Genomic DNA, 25,138 nt, shown 5'->3' with positions numbered 1-25,138 from the left:
TAAAGGAGCCGGCTAGCTGGAGGAGTTTGTGCATTTGGGTAAGGGAAAAGTATAGCGTTTGGGGCTTTCTGCTGGCCCGAAGGAGAAGACAGCTCAAGTGAGCCTTTGGAGGAAGAGATCCTCTCTCCCTTCCCGAGAGGGAAGTTGCACAGATGTGGTTATGTCTGGTCTCTGCCGGGATTCCAGAAGGTGAAACAGTATCTTTTCAGGATTCTCTCTGCCCATCAGTTACTGGAGATTTTCAAAGAGTAAGTGTTTGTCTGCTATCGTTAGTCTATATCCTGGTGGAAAGTTTATAACGAAAAGTAATGCCTTTCTTAAGTCATAAAATGAGCCTTGTATGATTATTTAATTAAAATCTATTTAAGGACCGATTAGGCGTGTAATTTGCGCTAATAATGACGATTATGGAAATGTTCGACTTAACCAAAAATCATAAAGGAGACATTTTGATCAGTGGGGCGGCCAGTAAGTATGCACAGAGTTGGACCATTTTTTCGAGGTGCCCAAGGGCCTGGGGCTGCGGGCTGCAGAAGGTGCAGAGCCGCCTGGCCTCTGCGACTGGCTCAGGGAGCGGCTGGCCTCCCTGCCCCGACCCCGAGCCCGGCTGCGCCACCCCCTCCCGGGGCAGCCCACGCTTTCTGAGTATAGAAAGCGACCCTGGGAGTCTGAACCACCTCCCTTCCCAGCCGAGGGTGTGGGGGAGGGGTGCTTCCCCCCCCAGCCACCAGGAGGGGCAAACTCTGGGAGAGGGCTGATAAACCACACCGAAATCCTGGCGACATGGCTGTGCTCTTTCGCTTTTAAAATCAGCGGCGACAAACTGCACGCTGCCTTGGCTAGCCTCGGCTGGAGCTGGAAGGGTGGGGGAAGGGGGGGTCCCCTTGTTCCGGAGAAACCTGCCAGCTGCTGGGCTTGGTGCGAAGGCAGTGGAGGCAGACACAATGCTGCTGTTGTTGGTTTGATCTCGAACTGTGGATTGTTAGTCTGGCTTTAACTATGCGGTAAGGGGGGAATGTGAAGGCTGTTTACAGCGAGTGCAAATAATGTGACAGCTGTTGGTGCACGAGCAGCGTGCGGACGGCTGCAGAGGTGGCCTCTGCTTTCTGGCCACGGTATCCTCATCCTCTGATGAGGGAAACAGTCAGCCATGCGGCTCACCGCCCCACGCAACACTCCCCCTCCCCACCATGCGCCCCAACACACACCTTGACGGCTCCCAGAATCAGTGTGGAGGTTCAGGTTCAGGTCGGTGTGTGGTGTGTCGTGCTTTAGGGGGATTGACCCCCAGGGGTGGTGGGAGAGAGGGCCCACAGGGTCCCGAGTGTCCCTCTCCAGAGCAGTGTGGCCTGGATCGCTGGACCTTGGTCCTCAGGTGCTTGGAGGCCCGATTTTTAAGACTGGGGAGCATAACTTGCAGCCCTAAGGAAGCTTGTTGGAAACAATGTGTTATTAACTGAAGGCTTTCTGGAAGTTGCAGAGACGCTCTGGTGGCCCTCTTTTCCCCCTCGGAAATGGCCCTGCTAACTGAGACAAGTTAGAGACACAGGCGGGCGCCACGTTCTGTGCACTCACCACTCTTTTCCTCGGGGCTGGAAACACTGTAGGTTCAGGACCCAGAGGGGGGTGTTTTGGGGTGTGGGGGCGGAGAAAGGGGTGCATTTTGGCTTCTGATTACCCACACCCCTTAACCTTCCCTCGCAAGCCCTCCCACTTCCAAGAGCACATTGGCCTTCAGCTTCAGGACACAAAGGTGTGGCCCTGAGGAGTTCCCAAGGCGCCTCCAACTTTGACTTGATCAGTTAGATGCCCACAGCCACGGGCTTCCTCTGAGCTCCCTGTGGCCCGCTAGGCGCTGGGAGGAGGCTCCAGGGTGGGAGGGAGAGCAGTTGGTGGTGGCAGTCACCCCTTGTCCCCGCCAGTTCTGGAGATGCAGGGCTGGCCCAGGCAGGTGGGTTCAGGATGGCCAGAGACCCAGTTGGGCCTGCCTCTGAGGAGTCCTGGGGCCAAAGGGGTGTCAGAGTTGCTCCCCTCCCCCTCCAAGGTGGGAGCCCGCACAGCCCTGCCCCCCCTCCCCCAGGCTTTGGAGGATCATTTAGAGCTGATTGAATTCTGTAGCATGGCCTTTCTCTGTGACTCTGGTTCCCGGGTGTACAGCCTCCAAGGAGAGCTGCAAATGGAGTTTGTTGCCCCCAGCCCCCCAGGTCTCCCCTCTCTGAATCCTAACGTGGACTTCTGCATCCGGTTGGGTTCCCCAGTGGGAAGCTGGGAGATGCTTCTGGAGTGATACATGAACTTCGGTGCCAGTTCTATAAATTGGTCTCTTTTTATGACGTGTGCCATTTTCTGTAGGAATGTTGCTTGCAAAACGAGTTTCGCCTTGGAGGAAAGGCGGAAAGATAAACAAGCCTGTAACGCCAAAACACTGGCAGTCTTTCCCTCCTTCCAGCTCTCTTAAAGCAGCCGGGCTGTATTTCCAGGATTAGACTCGTGCTTGTGAAGAGGGACTCTGGTTGGCTTTTTTTTTTTTTTCCCCAAGCAAATGCAAATTAGAGAAAAATAATTTTCTTTCAACGATATGCAATGTATTAGTCACTTGTTATCGTGCTCCGAGGCAGGCCTCATTTGCGCGTCTGCCAGCTCGCTCACATCTGCTCGGCGCTGTTCGGGGCATTTTAACCTTGGCGGTGTCGTGTCTAGTCCCACGGATCAAGGAGGAGTAATTAAGGTCTGAACAGCTACAGAAATTCACAGGCCCCCATCTCTGCCGTCGTGGTTCCACAGCTTTGTTTGGGGGGGGGGTGTTCTGAATCCCAAGATTGAGTAGGAGACATGGGGTTTCTTTTGTTCCTTGTCAAGAAAGTGGGAGCCCCGTCTTATCCTCTAACCCTCATCCCCAGCCCTCCCAGAACTCGCAGGCAGCACACAGTCAGCCAGGGAACCCGGGGTGCAGATCACGGGCCGTGTATGAGGCATCTTTTTTGCGTAAAAAGTTCCTTTGTGCCTCCTGGGTACTCCTGATAGCTGTTAATATCTTCACACTATAGCTTGTCCCTTTGGTGGAGGAGGGGGGGGCATGGAGTATGTTGTATTCCTGCAAGACTGGTGGAGATGGCAGTGCATGGACACCCCCTCTGGAGTTGGGATATGGATGGTTTATTCTGGATTTCCCCCAGGTTGTGCAGACTCCCAAGTGGCAACCCGACTCTCTCCTCTGGTGGGATTAGCCCAGAGGAGGTGTGGGGTTTTTTTTTGCGGGGGGGGGGGGAGTAAGAGTGATTAATCGCATTCCACCCAGGTTTTCCTGTCCTGGGCTGCCTCCTGTTGAGGGACACCAGCTTCCAGATGGGCCCTCTCTTGCCCACGTGGTGGTGTGGGGCACAACCCTGAAAGAAAGTGAAAGGAACAAAAACCCAAGGCGGTGGCTTGCCTCAGTGTCAGGGGAGAAGGGGAAGTGTCCCGTGCTGGTCCAATAGCCGACTCTGGGTGGGGGGGGGTGGTACATGGCAGGAACCCACCACCGGTTTGGCAGCCACTCTTCCCGTGGGTCCTTGCAGGGGCCTCCCCTCCTGGAACCCCTTCCCACTTTACAGTTGGCTACACTTGGCTAGCCCGGGGCGCGGGGGGGGGGGCACGTCTGCGGAGAATAACACTTCGGTCTGCTCAAAAGGATCCCAGGATCATGGCCAGGAGGGTCTGCGTGCGCCACCCAAAGTTCCTTTTTGTCAGATATTCAGCGGCGGGGGCTCAGGAAAGGGGAAGCCTAGAGGAGCGCGCCGGCCGCAGGGCCCGAGGGGTTAACTGGGGGTAGGGGGGGGCCGGACACTGGGGATTGCGGAGGTCGGGCCGCCTCCCGGAGAGAGCCGGAGTTCCTGGAAGGCGGGGCGGGGGAGCGTCGCGAGGGTGTGGGCGTCTGCCGCGGCGCGGCCCCCGCGCGGGGACCTTGGCGGAGGAGCCGTGAGGAGGGGCGGGCGAGCCCGGAGCAGCATGGGTGTGTGTGGTGGGAGAGAAAATCCCTTTGTTGCCGACCGATCGCGCTCGGGGCTGAGGCGGGGGGGAGGGGGCGCCCTTCCCCCGCTCGCCCTGGCAGCCGCCGCCGCCGAGGGCCAAGTTCACCCCCTGACCGACCCCAGTGGCTCTCTGCTCCGACCCAGGCGCCCTAGGAGGAGGCAGGGAAGGTTCTGGTTTGCTCGAAAGGTCAGGGCCGCGCGAGTTTCTCCTCCTCGCTCCCTCTCCCCTCCTGCTCCTCAGCTCAGTCTGTTACTAATGCAAAACTTGGGGCGTGGGTGGGGACGCCCCCCCCGGAGGCAATGGCCCTGGCTTGGAGTGTGCAAAGAGACAGCGCCTCGACCGGCTGGATCTCTCCTCCCAAACCCCCACCCCCTCTGACACTCTTGGAGGGCTGGTGGACGGAGCCAGCCACCAACATCAGCCACACCCCCGGAAGCCTGTGGCCCTGTCCAGAAGTGGGGGGGAGGGGCAGTCTTGGGGTCCCCCTCGCCCCGCAGCTACATGTCGGGGAGGGGGGCGGAAAGCAGCCCAGGAGGACCCGCCCCCAACCGTGCACATCCGGGAGAGCGTTTTCCTCTCATCTTCTACCCCCACACGGTCCCCCTCCCCCCATCCTAAAATAGGAACTTCTTCACCCCTCCCTTCCTTGACACCAGGAGAGAAGTGCTGCTGTGCGTGACTCAGTCTGCTCTTGGAGCAGCCCCAGGAAGGGCTCCCGCGGGGTTCGCTTTGGGCTTTGATGAAATCCACACAAGTCTGCTGAAGGTCACCCCTCCCTGGCCTGGGCCCCTCTGTGTCCCTGCCTCAGCCTTCCCACGCAAAAACTGTGCGGTGATCTGGGGATGGCACACAGCATGCCTGGTGGACTCAGATGCTACTTGAGGGGGTTCGACGTGGCGGGCACTAGCTCTTGCCAGGCGAAACTCGTCACCAGTGCAGTTTAATCCTCTGGAAAACACAGTGCCAAATATTTACAGATGAGGGGACCAAGGTTGAAGAGGTTCGGCCACCTGCCCAGGGACACGCTGTGGATGAGGGTGGGAGCTGGGAGACTGTGGTGGTGACCGTGTTCTTGCATGATCTCCACAGAGAGCCAACTCTGACGTGAGGGAGTCCCCTTTCCCAGCACACCCTGCACGCAAACTCTCTGGGCTCTCTGATGTCAGCTAGGCCTTCTGAGCCAGGAGCAACCCTCCCCCTGCCCCCACACACACACCCGCCCAGGCTTTCTTGGCCCCTGACTGGATAACCACCTGATGGGTGCAAGGGGCGCCAGGTGAGAGAGACCCTTGGAAGGGGCACATTACCGTTTGTGAAGGAGTTGGGATGGTTTGATGGTGACTTGACACCTGTGATGAACTGAGCACTGCCTCAAGGGCAGAGGCAGTAAAAGTGGCCTGGTGCCAGGAGGAGCCCAGTGGAGAGACAGGAAGGGTGCCAAACTTGGTCTGATGCTGCCTCCCCCTCCCCCCGTGCATCCCAGCCACTCACGGTCATTGCCGCTTCCCTTCCCAACCTGCTGCTGTTGTCTATCTGGGTAGATCGCCTTTAAAGAAAAACCAGACAGTTCTCTCTGTCTCCTCAGGGCATAATGGTGTCCTCGTGGCCGAAATGGGTGGGATGGTGGTGACTGGTCCTGCTCCGTGGGCCTCTCCTGTCACAAGCTTGGCAGTGCCTCTTCTCAGGGATGACAGCTCCTAATTTTGGTCCCTCCGACCTCTTTCTGCCAGTCATGTCTTTTCACGGGTGTCCACACCAAGCCGAGTACTTGAAGCATAACCCTTGGCTTCCAGAGCAGGTGACTGCCCACGTCTGTTGCGGGAGACCCAGGCTCCCTCCTGCTTTCAATTACTGCCATTCAGAGAGCCAGAGTCCGTGCTCGGGGGCGGGGGGGCTATTGCAAAGCCATGTCTCTCCCCGGAACTCAGTGTTCCAGTGGGCAACCACTACAATTCCTGCTGCTCTTCAGAACCCACCAGACGCCCTCAGTCTCCCTGTCCGACCTCTTCTCTCTCAGCCACCTTCCCCATCCCTGTCCTTCATCCTTGGCCCCCATCTCTCCACTACTGGAAAAAGGGTTAAAACCTCAGAGCCAGGGTGTAGCTTTAGCAGCTAACATGGAAACAGGTTGGTGCTTGTAAAGTGCTTTTCTTGAGTGACTTCACACATCTTGGCACTTCTAGTCTGCACGTGGAAGAGCGGGGCGGTGGGGGGGCGGGGGTTGGTGCACGCGGAGAGAAATAAGGGCAAACAAGCCTCTCATAGTGGCATAGTGCCTGCTCTGTTTGTCATCTAAATCACATTATTTGTCCTCTCCACCGCGGCCCAAGGGTCAGCGAAGTCAGTTTTGAAGCACTTTCTCTTAGAGTTTAAGAAAAAAAAAAGGCCCCAACTATTTCAACAGCCCCTTCTAGAAGTGGAGTGGGATGAGCATCGCTGTATCTCCGCCTCTCAGTCTCTTTGTTGTTTCTCACCCTGGCGTTCCCTCAGCTCCACATCCCGGAGAGGTTGGCGGGGGAGGTCCCCAGGGCCTCGACCCCGACCCCGGCGGGGTTGGACTCTGTGTGGCCTCTGCCGCCCGGCCGGCCGCCTGTCCAGGATGTTCCTGCTGGGGATTCCCACCGGGATCCTCGGGGCTCCCCTCTCCCAGAGCAGGCTCTCACCCCAGAGAAGGGCCTCCTGGCCAGCCCGGGCCCTGGCTCACTGGCCCTTCCTGCTCGGCTCCATCTTTGGCCAGGAACCTGAAGAGTTAAAAGTCTTTAGCTTGTTGCAATGAAATTATGGCTGGCAGTGGCGCCGCTGTTTGTTCAACAGACCTCCACTTTTAAACAGTTCACAAAAAGTTCATGGGGCAGCTCAAGATTGTGTGTGTGTGTGTGTGTGTGTGTGTGTGTGTAGTCAGCAGGATCCAGCAGTGGACCTCCCCCTCCCTTGTTTTTTCGTGTTCAGCCTCCTCCCTCTGCCCCCTCCCCGCCACTCCATCTGACCCTGTGCACACGTGCTTGAAGCCACTTCATTAGGTCACCTAAGTGTGTGGCGTTAATGTTGAAAAGTCCACAGGAAGGGCCCCAGAGGGGTGGGGGTGGGGGTGAGGAGGGCTTTGAAAGCACCCAGTGCTCCCAGGTGTCCCTACATCACCTTCACCCTTCCATTAAGTCCGGGCTGCCCCTTCTCAAGAAAAGCCCCTTTTTTCTGGGTGGGGGTATGAAGGCAGCAACCTTCCTGTTTCCTCACTCAGGTGCTCAGAGGTCCTTGTCACAAGATGGTGGCTAAAGGAGGTGGGGAAGTTATGGCTTGTTTAAGGGGAGGCCACTTTGGGGACTGCAGAAGTTTGAGGTCTTGGAGGGGTTCGCGCGCGCGCGCACACACACACACACACACACACACACACACACAGTTTTTCCTTTCCTCATCATTTTCTTAAGGACTTGATCTAGTGATGCTTTTTGCTCCTGGTGTAATTTCTGCTTTTCCTACCGGCGCGTGGCGGGAGAGGCTGGTTCCGTGCGGTCATTCCCACTTCCGGTCCCCCTGTTGCAGCTGGTGACCAGGACGCCTGCCTCCTGCCTCCTGTGCACCAAGGAATGTTGCTCTGCCTTCCCAGTCAGGCCACCCAGAATATCTTCCTTTTGTTAGAAGGGGCGGCAGGGGTTAGGGAGGGGACAGTCTCCCTTGGATGTGCCTTGTGGTCATCCCTGAACTAAGTGGTGCCCCCTGCCCCCCCCCCCCCCAATCTGTAGGTTTGGAAGAAGGAAGAGAAGCTCATGAGCCCCCACGGAACCTCCTTCAAGACCCCAGCTGGTCTTTTCAGGACACCGTGGCTAGCCCCTTGGAAGGAGAAGGCGCTTTCTCTGAATCCCACCAGGCCTGCTGCAACTGCCTAGTTAGGCCTCTTCCTCCTCCTCCTCCAGCCGCGTCATTGTTGGGCTCCAACTCCGTGCCGCGTGTCTGTGTGTGTGGCTCTTGATTAACAGACGGTGTTCTGTGTATAGAGGGGCCGACGGGGATACTGGTGGACAAAAGGCCTAGTTAGGACAAAGAACTGCTGAAGGACAGACCAGCCTGGCTTTTGGATTCAGGTCTCCCAGGTGCTCCCCCACTCCCAGCCTTAGTTACTCCCAGAAAGAGTCCCCGGACCCCGGAGCCTCCAACAGGGCTGACCTGGCAGTCTGCTCCTTGTGCTCAAGTGTAAAAGCAAGCATTTGCATATTTTTCCCTGCTAACAAAGGAAATGTGTCGACTTCGGGAACATTTGGGCTTTCGGAAACTGTGTGGGTGGGTGTGTGCGGGAGGAGAAAGAAAAGTTCCCCCAACGATCTGCACACACCGATCTGCACACACCGCTGATTTCAGAGTCTGCTTTGGGGCCCAGGGAAAGACGGCCCAGCCCGCGGGCCCGGCCCGGACAAGGGAGATGACGACGTGTTTGTGCGCCGGGGAATTGCCCAGGGCCATCGGTCCCAGGCATTAAAGGCTCCCTACTTATTAACCCAGCATTTAACAGCAGGATATGGGCTGAAGCGCAGTCAAAAGAAACGGCTCAACCTCCAAAGAGCAATTAAAATCCTGCACGAGGATAAATCACGCGCCGTGATAATCCTGTTAATAAAATGCAGCTTGTCCTGACCCTTCACTCATGCAGCAAACTAGAATGTGATGTGGGTGGGGGTGGTGGGCAGAGAAGGTAAGGAAGGGCGGGGAGAGGTGCTCTCCCCTCCTCTGCCCGGGCCGCCTCCCCCTCCCTGTAGGTGGAAAATTGGTGGCGTTTGCCTGCTCCCAGCGTGCCAGTGGCTCGCAGCCCAGCAGTCTGGGCTGCTAAGACTTCTGCGCTCGCTGATGATTTCTTGTCCCCAGTGAGCAGGCGTCATGGAATTACTCAGCCGCCTCCCTCTGCAGCTCCCAGGCCAAACCACCTGGGGTCGGTGCTTCATGTGATCGAGGGCTGGGTGGGGTGTTTCGCTGGCCCACTGACCCTGTGTAACCCTCAATCTGTTAAGTCGGCCCACACCACTTCCCCGGAGACACAGGGTAGTTTGGGTTACTACACCTAACTCTTGTGCCTTCCCCCAGCCACGATCCTCTTAGTCCGTGTCCCTCCCCCCGCACCCCAGCGGAAGATTCGGCGTGTGGCCCCCCAAGATTGTTGCCCAGCAAGTTGCCAAGCGTGTTCCCCAAAGGCTGGGGAAGGACAAGGCAGGAGCGGCCGTGGGTGGTGGTGGTGATGTGTGCAGTTGTCGCAGATGGTGTGGCGCGTGGCCCTTTAACCCCCTCCCCGCCCACAGGAAAGTCGCGGGCTGCCCCTGTACCCTTTGGGTCAGGTGCGTTCCCTGACTCCCAGACATCTGTAGAACATTGAGCGCAGCCTGCCTTCCCGACTCTGCATTGTGTATGAATTGCCTAGAAAGCGGGCCTCTCTGGTTCCCTGTTCAGCTCTTCTTTATTCAACCTCCCGGGATTTTTTTTTTTTTTTTTTTTTTTAAAAAACAGACTAGACGCTTGAAGAAAATTTGCCATCCAAGAAGACGACATGCTTTCAGCAACCCCCCTGTATGGGAACGTTCACAGCTGGATGAACAGCGAGAGGGTCCGCATGTGTGGGATCAACGAAGACAGGTGAATGTGCCCTGTCTGGCTGAGGCCTGGGGAGAGAGGGTGGGTGCCACCCCGCCCCCACCCCGTGCTCCAGAGCCCTGCTGAAGCCCCCCTTACCTTCTCAGAGCCAGAGTGGGCCCAAAAGGGGTGGGGGAGAACCATCTCCCGCCTAACTGGCGGCCCTTGATTTACAGTTTTAACAGGCAACCCGGCTCAGCGAAGCATTGCCGCCCTTTAAAAGATTAGCCCCTAAAGCGGCCTTTCAGTGCACTTTCGTCCTTAATTTATTATTTCATATTTATGAAGGAGAATTAATCCCAGTCTATATGCTGCTTTAACTCTAAATGTCAGGAGTGTGGGCCCAGGTGGATCGGCATTCGATGTGCTTTTAAAACAAATAGTTTGCTCAGTAATAAATGGGGAGATGGCCACCCCTTACTCCATTCAAGCCCCGGGTTTCTTGGTGTCCTCTACCGCCTACTCGGCGAGGCCATCGGCTCCTGGTTTCAGTCACCCGACAGCTCCGCTGGGCTCCCTAATCAGTGATTTTGGAGTGTGGGGTAGCAGCAGCTAAGCGGCGGGGGCCTGAAGCTGCTCTTGGGGTATCCGCTGCTGCCTGTCAGCGATTTTATCCTGGGGATTTGGAAGTTGGCACCGTGTGCTTGCTGTATCGATGCTGTCTGATAACAAGTCCCAGGACGGCCACGGCAGCCTGGCACAGATGGGCGGCTTTGCTCCGGAGCCCGGAGCGGCTGACATGACATTTGTAGGCTCTTCCTGTGTATCCTCCGTCGCTGTGAGACGGGCAGTCACATACGGCTTCATTATCACCAGGGAAACCAGTTTGTAGACCACGGTACCTAACTTTGGGGAAAAGTTTTGAAAGCCCACCCTGGTCAGGAGCACAGAAGTGGCTGGTGTGGCCGGCCCTGTGACTGTAGCCTTGTGTCTCCACTTCGGCCTTCGGCCATTGGTCCTCCCTGATGTCTGACCTCAGGTAGAGCTTCGGAGGTCCCTGCTAGGATGGCGGAGCTACAGATTGGCCTCCGTGGCCTCTTCTCTAGAGAAAACAACGGTGCAGGATCTTGGTTTCCCTCGGCGGCCAGCCTGGGGCCCTGTCTGGGATTCCCTGGCCCCGTTGTGCCCTGCCTTGCCTTTGTTTTCTCCCAGCCCAGCTGAAGCACCGTTTGGGGCCAGCTTTCAGTAGGGGCCGCTGGGGAGGAATTGTTCGGTGAGGACGGTTTGAGGAACGGAGTTATTAGAAACTGGTCCGTTCGGGGGCGATCTGTGAAAGATGGAATAAGTGGGGGAATGCTTTCACGAAGTTTCGTATGTCCTTTTCACGTAGGAAAATTCCTGTAAATGATGGTGACGCTTCAAAGGCCAGACTGGAACTGAGGGAAGAAAATCCCTTGAACCACAACGTGGTAAGGCTTCAGTCTGAATATCCATCGATCTGTTATCCCTGGTGCATTAATTTGCATGCCACCAAGGGGTCTTTTGAGGGTGGGGCGGGGCCGGGCGGGTCTGAGTAGGATGCTGCTTCTGTGGGACCTGGCCCTCACCGGAGCTCTTCTTGGCCCTGCACTCCCAGTGACACGCTGGCCGAGTCAGTCCCGTAGCGACCTGGTGGGATATGTGCCTCCTTTTCTTGACTAAGCCACGGGCTGCCTCCATGCTCTCTGAAGCTCGATAAATTTCCAGCCTCCAAGTAGACCCTTAGGGTTTCCTTTTCCAGTAAAATACGAAACACAGACTCGTCTTCAGACGGCAGGAGAGGAAGTCAAAAGGCACTACCACAGTTTGACCCCTGGCCTCTTTATTGATTTAGAAATGAGACAGCTAAAGTCCTCCTTCCCTGCCATCCCACCAAAGATTGTTTCTTGCTTGTTATGGTAAATAATCACCATGCTTCCCTACCTGGGGGGGTGGGGAGGGACCCCAGTGAGCACCACCCAGCCCCCCAACATAAGGGCCTGGGAGGTTCAGGTCCCGTCTCCCACCCCCCACCCCCGTCCGTACCCCATGAGGGCGGTGCCTAGAGTAGCAGAGCTGGTGTCCTCCCTGTTGCAGCTGAGAATTTTTGCTGAGAAAGTGAATTTTCCCGAGTTAATAGATGACTAAATTTAATGTATAGGCCCCAAGTCTAAAGGGATCAACCTTTTACAGGCTTTTAGGATACTAGCTGAACCAAGGTGAGAAGGCAGGCATGAAAGGCTTTTGGCTATGTGGGCCAAGGACGGTGGGCCCCGTGGAGCCTCTCTTTTTAACCCTTTGTGCTCAGATGTGGAGGCTGATGTCATGTGAACCTAGCTGGTGGTTTCTCCTTGGGACGGGCCCTGCAGCTTTGATGGGGGCGTCACGAGTTAACACCCGTGTTCTTCTTCCACTAAGGTGGAGGCCACTACGGCCCATCGGATCGATGGCCTGGCCGCGCTCAGCATGGACCGCACCGGCCTGATCCGGGAAGGGCTGCGTGTCCCCGGCAACATCGTCTACTCTAGCTTGTGCGGACTGGGCTCAGAGAAAGGTCGGGAGGCTGCCACGAGCACTCTGGGTGGTCTTGGGTTCTCGTCCGAGAGAAATCCGGAAATGCAGTTCAAACCGAATACCCCTGAGACGGTGGAGGCTTCCGCTGTCTCTGGAAAGGCCCCCAATGGCTTCAGTGCTATCTACAAAACACCCCCCGGGATACAAAAAAGTGCTGTGCCCGCAGCAGAAACGCTGGGCTTGGACAGGCCTGCCGGCGACAAACAGAGCTCTCTCAACATCAATGGTGCTAGTTACCTGCGGCTGCCCTGGGTCAGCCCTTACATGGAGGGGGCCGCGCCAGCCATCTACCCTTTCCTCGACTCGCCAAATAAGTATTCCCTGAACATGTACAAGGCCTTGCTACCTCAGCAGTCCTACAGCTTGGCCCAGCCGCTGTATTCTCCGGTCTGCACCAACGGGGAGCGCTTTCTCTACCTGCCGCCGCCTCACTACGTCAGTCCCCACATCCCGTCGTCCCTGGCTTCGCCCATGAGGCTCTCGACGCCTTCGGCCTCCCCGGCCATCCCACCTCTGGTCCACTGCGCAGACAAAAGCCTGCCTTGGAAGATGGGCGTCAGTCCTGGGAACCCCGTCGAGTCCCATGCATATCCCCACATCCAGAACAGTAAGCAGCCGAGGGTGCCCTCCACCAAGGGGGTCACCAGTGGTCTGCCCGGGGACACAGCGCTCCTGCTGCCCCCTTCACCTCGACCTTCGCCCCGGGTCCACCTTCCCTCCCAGCCCGCTGCAGACACCTACTCCGAATTTCATAAGCACTACGCCAGGATCTCCACCTCGCCGTCTGTCACCCTGTCGAAGCCATACATGACAGTCAGCAGTGAGTTCCCCTCGGCCAGGCTCTCCAACGGCAAGTACCCGAAGGGCCCGGAAGGGGCTGAAGGGGTCCAGTCGGTTCCCGGGCACACCCGGAAAGCAGCGGGCCAGGACAGAAAAGACGGTGGCTCCCCTCCTCTGTTGGAGAAGCAGACAGTTACCAAAGATGTCACCGATAAGCCACTGGACTTGTCCGCGAAGGTGGTGGACGTGGATGCTTCCAAAGCCGACCACATGAAGAAGATGGCCCCCACGGTCCTCGTGCACAGCCGAGCTGGAAGCGGCCTAGTGCTGTCCGGCAGTGAGATTCCGAAAGAAACCCTATCTCCTCCCGGAAACGGCTGTGCTATCTATAGATCTGAAATCATCAGCACGGCTCCCTCGTCCTGGGTGGTGCCCGGGCCGAGCCCTAATGAAGAGAACAACGGCAAAGGCCTGCCGCTGAAAAACAAGGCTTTGGACTGGGCGATCCCGCAGCAGCGGAGCTCGTCCTGTCCCCGCATGGGCGGCACGGATGCTGTGGTCACCAACGTCTCGGGCTCGGTCTCGAGTGCCGGCCGCCCAGCCTCTGCGTCGCCGGCCCCCAATGCCAATGCGGATGGCTGCAAGACCAGCAGGAGCTCCGTGGACAGCACGCCGTCCGTCATTCAGCACGTGGGCCAGCCCCCGACCACACCTGCCAAGCACAGCAGCAGCACCAGCAGCAAGGGCGCCAAAGCCAGCAACCCGGAGCCGAGCTTCAAAGCAAACGAGAATGGCCTCCCGCCAAGCTCGATCTTTCTGTCGCCAAACGAGGCGTTTAGGTCCCCACCGATTCCCTACCCCAGGAGTTACCTCCCTTACCCGGCGCCCGAGGGCATTGCTATAAGCCCCCTCTCCTTACACGGCAAGGGACCTGTCTACCCTCACCCAGTCCTGCTGCCCAACGGCAGTCTATTCCCCGGGCACCTTGCCCCGAAGCCCGGACTGCCCTACGGGCTGCCCACAGGCCGACCGGAGTTTGTGACCTACCAGGATGCGCTGGGGTTGGGCATGGTGCACCCCATGTTGATACCTCACACGCCCATCGAGATCACTAAGGAGGAGAAACCAGAGAGGAGGTCCCGCTCCCACGAGAGGCGCTACGAGGACCCAGCCCTCCGGAGCCGGTTTTCCGAGATGCTGGAGGCGAGCAGCACCAAGCTACAGCCAGAAGTCCCCTCCGACAAGAACCTGAAGCCCAGCCCCAGCTGGAACCAAGGGAAAACGGTAGTCAAGAGCGACAAACTTGTCTATGTAGACCTCCTCCGGGAGGAGGCGGACGCTAAAACAGACGCGAACGCGGCCAAGCCGGGCTTCGCGGCCGAGAGCGTGGGCCAGAGCGCGGAGCCCAGTAAGCCCCCGGCCGAGCCGGCCCTGCAGCCACACCGCGATTTTGTCGCCCTGAGGGAGGAGTTGGGGCGCATCAGTGATTTCCACGAAGCTTACTCTTTCAAGCAGGCCCCTGGCCAGTCAGTCTTCAGCTTAAGCAAGGAGAGCATTCCGGCGGGAACCACCAAGGAGAACCTGGGGCTGCCCGTCTCCACTCCCTTCCTGGAGCCGACTCTGGCGAGCGATGGCCCACCCGTGACTTTTGGGAAAACCCCAGAGGATCCCAAACCGTTTTGCGTGGGCAGTGCCCCGCCGAGTGTGGACGTCACCCCTACCTATACCAAAGACGGAGCCGACGATGCAGAATCCACCGATGGCAAAGTTCTCAAACCCAAGCCATCGAAGCTGGCAAAGAGGATCGCAAATTCCGCTGGTTATGTGGGTGACCGATTCAAGTGTGTCACTACCGAACTGTACGCAGATTCCAGCCAGCTCAGCCGGGAGCAGCGCGCCTTGCAGGTGAGCCGTCCCCCCCCGTCCCCCCCCCCCCCAAATTTCAGTGACTTTACCAGTTGTCAGTTCTGTTTTTGTTAATGTGGAAAGAGGATTGGGGGAGTATGGTAGGGCAGGGCGCCGGGCAGAGTTTGGTTAATGAAAGCTTATGGTCACATAAATATATGTATGACACGTGTCCAGTAAGGGGACGTGAGTGGTAGCACTTAGGAGGTTCACGTGTCCAGACACTTGCCGTTATCCTGTAGATGCTAAGAGAGCTCCACGCAGACGCTGCTAACAGAAGTATTAATGATTGCGAAGGTTAGCTAAAGACTGCATGACGTCCCCTATCAGTTGCTTTGACTTCTCTGCCATTACTGTATGTTAACAAATAATGCCTAGCCATACTGCTTAGAAATGTCTTACGTGATACTTGGTAGAGATGTGTGGCAGCCGCGTGTCTGTGGGATTCGGGCAATTTTTTTCCTCCCCCCCCAAAAAAAAACCTTGCTTAAAGGGATAGAGTTATGTGTTTAACTTGCTAGTGAATGATAGATGTTGTATAGGAATTTCCTTAAGATATTTTACTTTTAATTAAAAGATAAATAAAGCCAAATTGTGTTGCAATGTGAAGAAAAAAATTGGTTTATGCTTATAAAAATGGATGAAGTTATCTAAATGATCCATTGAGTGCCCATTTTAATTACATAGATGGAAGGATTACAAGAGGACAGTATTTTATGTCTACCCGCTGCTTACTGTGAGGTCAGTTCTTCAAATTTTTATTACTAGAATCTTACATAAACCTTTTGAGTTAAATTTCATTTCCAAATATACAAAGGGAAGTTTGTGGGCCATGGTCGTCTTTTATTCATTGTGCATTTTGTTTTCTTTTCTGTTTTTGTTTTGTTTTCCTTTGCGTTGTGTTTCTGTTTTGTTTTTATTTACCTCCAAACGAGAATGTCTCTGTGCTCTGGTGTATGCGTGGCTACACATACACAGCGCGTTTCTCTCTCTCTCTACATATGGCTTCATGAGTACAGACTGTGTGATTGCTTACGTATAGCTACTCTTACGTTTTTATCTATTACGTTTTAAAATATCTCAGTCGTATCATAAATTGTGGTTGGTTTTGGGCAAACTTTTCTTTGAAACTACTTTCCTTTAAGGTAAGGCAAATGAAATAGCTTTTATGGTAAGGTGTCGTGTTTTTTTTTTTTCTCCCCCGTCTCCGTTCTCTTTCTAGCGTGCAATGATGCGCTTCTCAGAGCTGGAGATGAAAGAGAGAGAAGGTGGCCACCCGACAGCCAAAGACTCTGAGGTGTGCAAATTCAGCCCTGCCGACTGGGACAGGTTGAAAGGAAATCAGGACAAAAAGCCAAAGTCGGTCGCCCTGGAAGAGGCCATTGCTGACCAGAATGACAATGAGAGATGTAAGTAAACCCCCAGCGGCTTACCCGTGGTGTGTGGGGTGGGGGGCACCGCTCCCAGAGCTCAGGGAGGCGACGGGGAAGCGGTTCATTGCTGCGGCCCTGTGGCCGATGGGCTGCTCAGAGAAACAGGCCGCTGTCACCGGCCCAGGAGGGAAGGACCGATTGTCTGTTTGAACGAGGTGGTGTCCAGGGATGGAGGCACCCGTGGAAGACGGCTTCCTGGGACGCTTCTCCTTTTCTAGGGAAATACCGGTCCTGTAGTTAGTGATGTTCTGATACGATACCAGCAGGAGAATGACCACGGGAGACATAAGCGTGGCCATGTGTGTTGTGTCCTGTTTTGTAGTGGGTGCAGATAAGCTGCCCTGCCCTTCTTTTCGGTACCAGTGGGCTGATACTTCCAGCCAAAGGTGCCTCCCCACCCACCAGAGCGACAGCCTCCTAGGGAACAGAGGGTTCTCGTGTTCTCCCTCCAGAGATAAAGGTTTTGTTAAAATGGGACAGGGTCTATTGAGGGCACCAGAGAGATGAGATCATTGTTTTCAGTGGCACGTTTGTTGGCCACGGTTAGATGTTGACAACACGATCCAGGGGTGTGGAATAAACCAGTATAAAGAGGGGGTCTTCCCAGCAGACAGAGGTGGTATTCTGTTGGGGGGGCCAAAACGGAGAGGAAGCTAGGCTTTTCTCAAATCGCTCTTCGGGCCCACCAGTGGGTCCCCCGCTATGGTCTGGGGCCGTGGGATTTGCTCACGAGATGTCCCTGGCCACCATGGTGTGTGGGTGGCAAGTGGAGAAGGTCTTTCTCCGTCTCTTTTAAATGTGCCCGCGTGGGGGCCCAAAGGCGCTCCAGACCTTGGAAGCCTCACTGGTGAGAGTAAATTTGGGCGTCTGGCTGAGTGTCAAGGTAACAGGGGGTGCAGAATCCTCCTGACACGGGGCAGGCAGGGATGGGAGATGCATTTGTGCGGGCTCCGTGCTGTTGGGTGTCATGGTTTGGCGTTCATTGGCGCCTGATGGCGTTTGGGGGAGAATTTGTGGTTCCGGATGGAGTTTGGGAGACTTTGTGGCCCCGGAAAGGGCGCTTCTCACTGCCGAGGGCACAGACCACCACCCCACCCCCCGCCCCCCACAGTCAGCCTTGGGGTCAGACAAAGGCCTGTGGCCAGGTTTCTGGGTAGGCCACGCCAGGACCATTTGTTGTTCTTCAGTCTCAGAAGAAGGGAATTTTTTGTTGCTAGTCAGTGGCGGGGACTCTGATGTGCCTGGAGTAAAGATTTCTTTACTCTTCCACCTCAGGGGGATTGATAGGGGAGCATGGAGGGTCTGAGCTGCTGTTTAGTAAAGCAGAAACGAGGACAGCCCTTTGTTTCTGACTTGCCCATAATGCCAGCTCTTGGGGAAGCCTCTCAGGGAGACCTGGTAGATGTGAGCAAAGCTGAGTTAACAGGTAGGTGCCTCTCTGAGGGGAGAGGGAGTGGGTGAGGTAGGCTGGAGGAAGGGAGCAGGAAGTTAGGCAGCCTTGAGTCTTCTTGCCCTTTGTCTGGGTTTCGAGTAACTTGGCCAGACCCGGGGTGGCTGCCGTTCTTCCCATCTCACTCACCCTGGCTGCCTTCCCAGGGAAGTTTATGTCCTCCGCATCTTTCCTACTGATCCTAGAGACCAGTACTCGGTCTGGTCAATGGAGAAGGAGAGCCCAGATGACTCAGAAAGGCCTCCCTCCCCCCTCCCCGGAGTCCCTCCAGGCTGAGTCCGTTGGGCTCTTTTCCTGGAGCACCCAGGACACGCAGCAAGGCTTGGGTCATCACCAGGGGCCGGAGAAGGATTGGGGAAGGCGGGGGTGGGGGCTCACTTTCAAAGATGGGGGCCAGGAAGGGGGTAGGTCACCATCCGCAGTCTTCTGGGGCAGTTTGTGGTTGGTCAGGAGGAGTGACCTAGAGGAACCGTTGTCCTTGCTGTCACCTCCTCAACTAGGGAACAGTAGATGGTGGATCCATTTGGCTATAACTTAACGGGTTGTCTTGTCCTTTTGGCCCCCGTGTCTTGAACCCACGTGGGTTCAGGCCCTGCTCCACATTGGTTCTCTCCTCACAGGGGTCCGTGTGCCCGAGAGCCAAGCTGTGAGCTCGTGGGAGCTGGGGTGGGGGTGGGGGTGGACAGGGGCTCTGAGGAGGTTACGGGATGCCTTCCAGATGCCTTCCTTCTCTCCAGGCTTCCCTTCCCTGCCGCAGACCCCAGGAGCTTCTAAGATGGTGGGTGCTTCCAGTAGGGGCTGGCCTGACAGGAGCGAATGCAGTCAGAAACGCCACGGTTGGGATTTTCATGTCCTTTTCGTGGTCAGAGTCAGTTTTTATTTTAAAAGTCCAGCTGATGCCTTAGGAGGCTTTGCCACTTTGGAAGTTTATCAGTAGAGGAAATATCAGTGGCATTCTGAAGGTGGGGAGGGACAGGGACAGTCCCTTCCCCTATGAACCGGGAGCGATGGTCTCCCTCAGCAGCCACTTGGCTGGGGCAGACCCGGGATCTGCCCTGTCGAGGTGCCTGGGTGGTACCTGGAAGAAGCCTCTGTCAGAGGACTTCACAAAGCTTTTCTCAGGCCTTACACCTGCTTGTTGGTGAACTACATTGAGTTTGGGACCAGAGGTTCCCCCTGTGCCCCTTTTGTAGAGGCCTTGAGTCCCCACAAGGTTAGCCTTTACTGGGGGTGCTACAGTCACATGCAGATCAGGGAGTTCCCATCATGGGGAACCCTCCTACCTTGTTGAGGGCTCACTGGGAGGGAGGTGGGGGACTGGCCCCTGATAGTGGGGGTGGGTGCTTTGCTGCCCCCAGTGAGGCATAAATGTTGCCATGGCAAGCTTTCTGTGAGGTGGCGTTATGACACAATCAGGACAAATTGTGGGAGGCCCTTGAGTCACGGGACTGGTGCCACAGGGAGCAAGTGTTAAGCCACGAACCACACAGCCATATTCATGTCTGCTTCGATCAGGTGACCAAGAGCGTGTGCCGTCCCGCCTGTAGAAGGGCTGAGAGTAGTGGCGGTGGCCGACCCAGTGGTTAGGTCCCCTGTGTGTCCAGCTCTCTGTCTCCTTCGCTCTGAAGGGTAACCCCATGAGCTCTGGCCAAAACGATTTCATCTCCAAGCTCTGGGTCGGGTTTGTGATGTGGAGTCTCCCCCCTCCCCAGCCTTAGCCGGTGGCAGTGTGTCTCCCGGTTACTCATGGTGGCTGCTCTTCAGGGTTCTTACTGAGGTAGGTCTTGGCTCAGTTCAGTTGGGATCTTTGCCTAAGAGGCTCGGGAGCTGTGGAAAGGATGGGGGACCCTAGTCTGGGGAAAGAGCCTCTAGTGAAACAGGGGAGACAGCAGCTCGGTGATGTAGTGTGAATAGGTGATTTCATCAACCTGTGACTGTAGCGGCAGGAGGGTTCCTGGGGGGGCACAGGTGCGACTTTGCTCCCTCTCCTTGTGGGTGACGGGGTGCCCTCTGCCCTCAGGCGGCAGCTTCTCGGTGGGAAGCCTGGAGGAGACCTGGGGAAAGGCTCTTGTGCGCTTGTTGGGGACACTGTGGTGCAGCGAGGAACAGGGAGCCGAGGTGTCCAGTCGGTGGCTGCTTGGCTGACCACGGCGAACGGCTGAGCAGGCTAGGTTGGACGTGAACTGCACGGTTTGCAAGTTCGCAGCTGGGGTGAAGATGCACGGAAAGCCTTCTCCCGGAGCAAGGAGCGCCCCATTAGGGGACCTGGGGCTGTTACAGATACAGGGCGATGATGACACCTGCAGTTAGAGCGTAAAATCCAGAAGTGGCATCTTGGGAGGGAGCGAGGCGTAAACACATCAGGGCGCATCTCAGGTGTGGGCCAAGGTGGCCAGGGCCCCACAGCAGCTAAGCTGTTGCCTGACTGTGACCCTAGAAAGTGTCCATCACCTCCCAGTCACCCCTGCTTTCAGATCACCTGCTTTGATCCATCTGTCCTACCTCGGGGAGGGGACGACGCGTACACTGAATTAACTTTAAAATGGCATAAGCTGGTTCCTGTATTTGTGCACCGATCCCCAGCGCTTCCCACGGGGCTCTCTGTGAAGGCCGACCAGAGACGCCAAATGACCAACTGGGAGGGCTCACGTCTTCAGATTTTGTGCAGTGGGGCTAACATGAAAGCTAGTCTGACAGTCTTGGCGTCCCATCCGTTCGTTCCAGTGATCTCCCCAGCCTCTCTCTCCACTGGTTTTGGCCTGTGTTTATGAAGCCCAGTCCGGGAGGCAGCTGGCGGTGATAGTCCCACTTTACAAGTGAAGGGGGCCAAGTTGTAGAGTAGAGCTGTTACTGCTGGAGCAGCTAGGAGGGTCACAGAGCAGCGGGCATGTGACACTCACGGCCTACCCCTCTGCTTCCCCAGGCCCAACGTGGGCCGCCGCGCGTCCAGGCTGCCACTGAGCCTTGTGTCCGCCCGCAGCCATGACAGCAGACCCACGTGGTTGGGTCTTTCCACTATTGAGAGCACAGCCTAGCCAGGGCCAGGGATCGATCCCACCCCCCAACGCACACACGCAGCTGACCACCACTAAATGGTGGTGATGTCCCCAGGAAAAAGCCGATTGAGGAACCACATGGGCCGGTCAGGAGCAGGGAGGAATATTTGAAGTGGCCCCAGGGGGGTGGGGGTGGGGAACGGAAGAGGAATGGGGTTGGCATATGAAGAGTGTGTTTCTGACTTCATCAAGAGATGGACTCGCACAGTTCTGCTCAGTGTTAGCAGAATACCAAGCTCCTGCTCCTTAACATCCCAGCTCCTGCTCCTTAACATCCCAGCGATGCTTAGGGAATTAAGTGTGTATTAGAAGAAAGGTGAGCCAAACCATTGGTGAGCCATTTCTTAGGCTAGAGAAACAGCAGCGCGTGATGTCGAGCTGAGGTGATTTGAGGAAAGGTCCAGAGGTGAGGAGCCCACCCATGTGGCTTAGGGAGCGCTGGAGGGAGCAGTGCAAGGAGACACACCTGTCGGCCAAGGTGGTGGAGCCTGGTGTTTGGAATGTCCTCAGGTGCTTGCGTGTGAAGGAAGGCATGAAGGGAGTGCCAGGTGGGGTAACGGACGTCCCCGTGGGTGTGCATGGTGTCACTGAGGTGTGTGGGGGGAGGTGGGGGGAGGCTAATATACATTCTTTCTGCTTTTTCCCTTCCTCCGATGTGAGAAAGACAGGGGGACTCGTAGCGATAAGGTTGAGTTCTTCCAAATTGCCCTTGACCCTCGTGTGCACACCAAGAAGCCTCTCCTTTGGCTTCCCTAGGCTCCTCTTCCCATTTCCCTTGGTCCCCCAGCTTCTCTGCCTGCCAACACTCCCTGCCCCAGCCCCCCTCCTTCACTATCTCCCAGTTGACCCAAGGGGACACAGATGCGGTCCCTTCTGCAGATGACATGTAGGAGCTATTTGTTCTCTTTATTACACAGCCTTCCTTTTATTTCAAAATAATGCCCTCAGCAAATGTTGCCCGAGAGATTTCTTCGGTCAGCCCTGGTTTGGTTGGCTCTTGCTGCAGGGTCCCCTGCCCCCCTGCGGGAAGGGGCCTGGAAGGGACCTAAACGTTGTGAAGATGTGGTGATGCCTCATCTTCCGATTCTCCTCGTGCCCCAATTATAAAAATGTGCAAGGAGAAAGTTGAGCATCGTAGATGTCTCCACATTCTGCTTAGCTGTCCTAGCCCTGGGACCTTCTGTCTTGGTGGCCTTTGTGCTTCCAACGTGTGAGGGCCCTGGTGTTCTGGAGAAGGGTCTGTGGGTGGCAGATTACCGTGGATGGGCACGGAGGTCCTGTGTTCTCACAGTGACCTTTGCGCCTTCATTCCTTGTCCTGCTGTCGTCCATCCTCCCCAGGCGAATACAGTGCTGGCAACAAACATGATCCTTTTGAAGCTCCAGAGGACAAAGATCTTCCTGTGGAGAAATACTTCGTGGACAGGCAGCCTGTGAGCGAGTCTCCCACTGACCAGGCGGCTGTGGACATGCCACACAGCCCCACCCTCCGGCTAGACAGAAAGCGCAAAGTCTCAGGTGATAGCAGCCACACCGAGACGGCTGTGGAAGAGGTGCCCGAGGACCCTCTGCTGAAAGCCAAGCGGAGACGGGTCTCCAAAGGTGAGCTCAGTTGGCTTCAGCTGCCTGCGCATGCGGCGGGGCGGGGGGGGGGGGGGGGGGGGCCCCACCCCCCACTGGGGCGCCCGCCCTCGCCACGGGGCACCCAGGGGGAGTCCCTCATGCAGAGCAGTGGCGGTCCCCCGTTCCCACCCTGGAGCCCTGGGGAAGCCGCTCATGCCTCCCCTGTGCCCAAAGCCAGATGCAGGAGCTTGAGCCCAAAGATGGCCAAAGATACCAAATAAGTCCCCTCCCGAGAGACTTGGTGACCGGCTCCAGCAGAGGCAGGGACCGCTCACTCCCCTTCCCACCCCCACCCCTATTAGCGATGCGTAAGACAATTTGTTCCCCCCCCCAGGGGGCTTTTTGATTAATTTGTAGTTATTTCTCCATTAGATGACTGGCCTGAGAGGGAAATGACAAACAGTTCCTCTAACCACTTAGAAGACCCACATTATAGTGAGCTGACCAACCTGAAGGTGTGCATTGAATTAACAGGGCTCCATCCTAAAAAGCAACGCCACTTGCTGCACCTTAGAGAGCGCTGGGAGCAGCAGGTGTCGGCAGCTGAGAGCAAACCTGGCCGCCAGGGCAGGAAGGAAGTGACCCAGGCGGTTCAGCCTGAGGTCACCGCCCAGGGCAATAACAGCCCCGAAGAGAAACCCGGCAGGAAAAGGGCTGAGGCCAAAGGCAACAGAAGCTGGTCGGAGGAGTCCCTCAAATCCAGTGACAATGAACAAGGTACGCAGGGGCCGCCCCGCTCCTGCAGGGTGGGTCACCGGCCTTCCCGTGGGCAAGGGCCCCAGGAGAAGCCGAGTGCCAGAAAAATGGACAGACCAGGTCGTGGCAGGCAGGGAGTGCTTTCCTTCGAGATCCTTCCAACCTCCCGCCCTGCCCTGGGGAGGGAGTGTATAGTGAGGGGAGCTCAGGAGGGAGCTCGTCGTCTGGGCAACCCCATGGGGCTGGCCAGTGCCCTCGGTCCAGCCTCAGCCTGTGTCTGCTTATTTAGGTCCTGGGCACCCAGCTCCCCCCACCGCACCCCGACCCCGGCCCCGTGGTTGGGGGGTGGGAGATCTAGAAGAGCTGGCTCCTGCCCTTCTCCTGTCCAGGTCCTTTGAGGAAACTTGGGGCCACTTGGCGTTTTGTGGGTTAACCTGTTTGCCGTTTGAATGTGGGATAATTAAAATATTAATGCTTTGGGAACATAATTGGTATATCTTTAAAAACTGAAGCCGCTCCAGTGATCAGTGCTAACAATGGGCTTTTCTTTCCGCACCGTCTACAACTGTGTAACGCCCGCTTCTTCTCCCCCTCCCTCCTTCCCGCCCGCCACCCCCTCCGGATTTAGGCTTGCCTGTGTTCTCCGGCTCTCCGCCCATGAAGAGCCTTTCATCCACCAATGCGAGCGGCAAAAAGCAGACTCAGCCAAGCTGCACGCCAGCCTCGAGGCCGCCTGCCAAACAGCAGAAAATTAAAGAAAGCCAGAAGACAGATGTGCTGTGCACGGACGAAGAAGAGGATTGCCAGGCTGCCTCCCTGCTGCAGAAACTCACCGACAACAGCGAGAAACCATCCGGGAAGAGACTGTGCAAAACCAAGCATCTGATCCCGCAGGAGCCCAGGCAGGGCTTATCCCTAGCGGGAGACTACTATGTGGAGAACACGGACGGCAAGGTACCTCTTGCCTCCCCCCTACCCCCGCTCCCCTCTGGGCCTGGGACAGCACAGCCCACCTGCCTGCTGCCCCTCTGCTTCTGGGGACAGAGCTTCTCTTTCCCCACGTTCCTCCCCCAAATATCACACCCCACCCCCCAGGGCCCCTCCGTGCAAGCCGCTCTTCTTCCCAAAACAAAAGGAAGAGGGAAGGTTCCTCCCTTGTTCGGGTCTGTCACTTGGGAAGGCGGGTCACCGAAGCCTGGCTTAACTGTGTGCACACCTGGTTTTGTGACAGGTGACCGTCCGGAGGTTCCGGAAGCGGCCTGAGCCCAGTTCCGACTACGATCTGTCACCAGCCAAGCAGGACCAAAAGCCCTTCGACCGTTTGCAACAGTTGCTGCCAGCTTCCCAGTCCACGCAGCTGCCACGCTCCAGCTCTCCTCCAGAGACCACCCAGTCGCGCCCGATGCCTCCAGAAGCTCGGAGACTCATCGTCAATAAGAATGCGGGCGAGACACTTTTGCAGCGGGCCGCCAGGCTCGGCTATGAGGTGAGGGGCCTTGTTGGGGGTTGCCTGGATCCCAGGAGCCCTGGCCATGGCTCCTCAAGGCTGTGGGAGGGGGGGGCAGTGGCGGGGTCCGGGCGCAGCCCCCTCCTTACCCGGGACTGGGCTGGTATTCCAGCGGGGTGTTTGCGTTCTCCCTGCTCGCGCGCCGGGCTCCCGCCGCTTTGCGGGCTTGTTCAGTCGCCACGTGAAGAGAAAGGCCTCTCTGATGTTCACGTTGTGTTCAGGCAGGTAGGCTGCTTCGGCACCCTCCAGTCTCGCTCACTTATCTCTGATAAAAAATCTGACATAACCCAGGGCTCGGCGACTGGGGGAATTTTAATGAGCCCTTTTGGATTCTGATTAGCAAGGGGGAGAGAAGTTATTAGCTCTATTTTGGGTTGTCTCTGCTGTTCTGGGCAAAGCGGTGCCCCTGTCGGGAGGGGGCAGGAGATGTCCAGGTAGGGCTTGGGGTTGGGGGGCAAACCTGAAGAGTCTTTTTTTTCTCCCGAGGGCGAGTGCGGGAGGGGGGGTGAAAAGGCGGCCAGTCGCCGAGCCCTTGG

At 56.8% G+C, this 25,138-nt stretch overlaps 1 protein-coding gene across 9 annotated transcripts in view; it reads left to right on the top strand.

Annotated features, from left to right (window-relative positions):
* LOC111150425 (BCL6 corepressor) overlaps positions 1 to 25,138 on the top strand; it is a 44,589-nt gene that overhangs the window by 10,596 nt on the left and 8,855 nt on the right. For 4 of the 9 annotated variants that reach the window (XM_022507874.1, XM_022507873.1, XM_022507870.1 and 1 more), the window contains exons 2-10: positions 9,499 to 9,624; positions 10,952 to 11,030; positions 11,998 to 14,838; positions 15,526 to 15,579; positions 16,061 to 16,247; positions 22,118 to 22,378; positions 22,772 to 23,116; positions 23,724 to 24,049; positions 24,327 to 24,581. In XM_022507874.1, the coding sequence (XP_022363582.1) occupies positions 9,539 to 9,624; positions 10,952 to 11,030; positions 11,998 to 14,838; positions 15,526 to 15,579; positions 16,061 to 16,247; positions 22,118 to 22,378; positions 22,772 to 23,116; positions 23,724 to 24,049; positions 24,327 to 24,581 (4,434 nt within the window). In that variant the 5' untranslated portion in view covers positions 9,499 to 9,538. The remainder of the gene's footprint in view (positions 1 to 9,498; positions 9,625 to 10,951; positions 11,031 to 11,997; positions 14,839 to 15,525; positions 15,580 to 16,060; positions 16,248 to 22,117; positions 22,379 to 22,771; positions 23,117 to 23,723; positions 24,050 to 24,326; positions 24,582 to 25,138) is intronic. The other 5 variants (XM_022507878.1, XM_022507877.1, XM_022507876.1 and 2 more) reach the window with 3 other exon arrangements.

This window comes from Enhydra lutris, unplaced genomic scaffold (assembly GCF_002288905.1).
Source record: "Enhydra lutris kenyoni isolate GAN:26980312 unplaced genomic scaffold, ASM228890v2 scaffoldscaffold23, whole genome shotgun sequence".
NCBI lineage: Eukaryota > Metazoa > Chordata > Mammalia > Carnivora > Mustelidae > Enhydra > Enhydra lutris.
The sequence above is the reverse complement of the archived record's forward strand: the minus strand, read 5'-3'. Positions and strand labels throughout refer to the sequence as shown.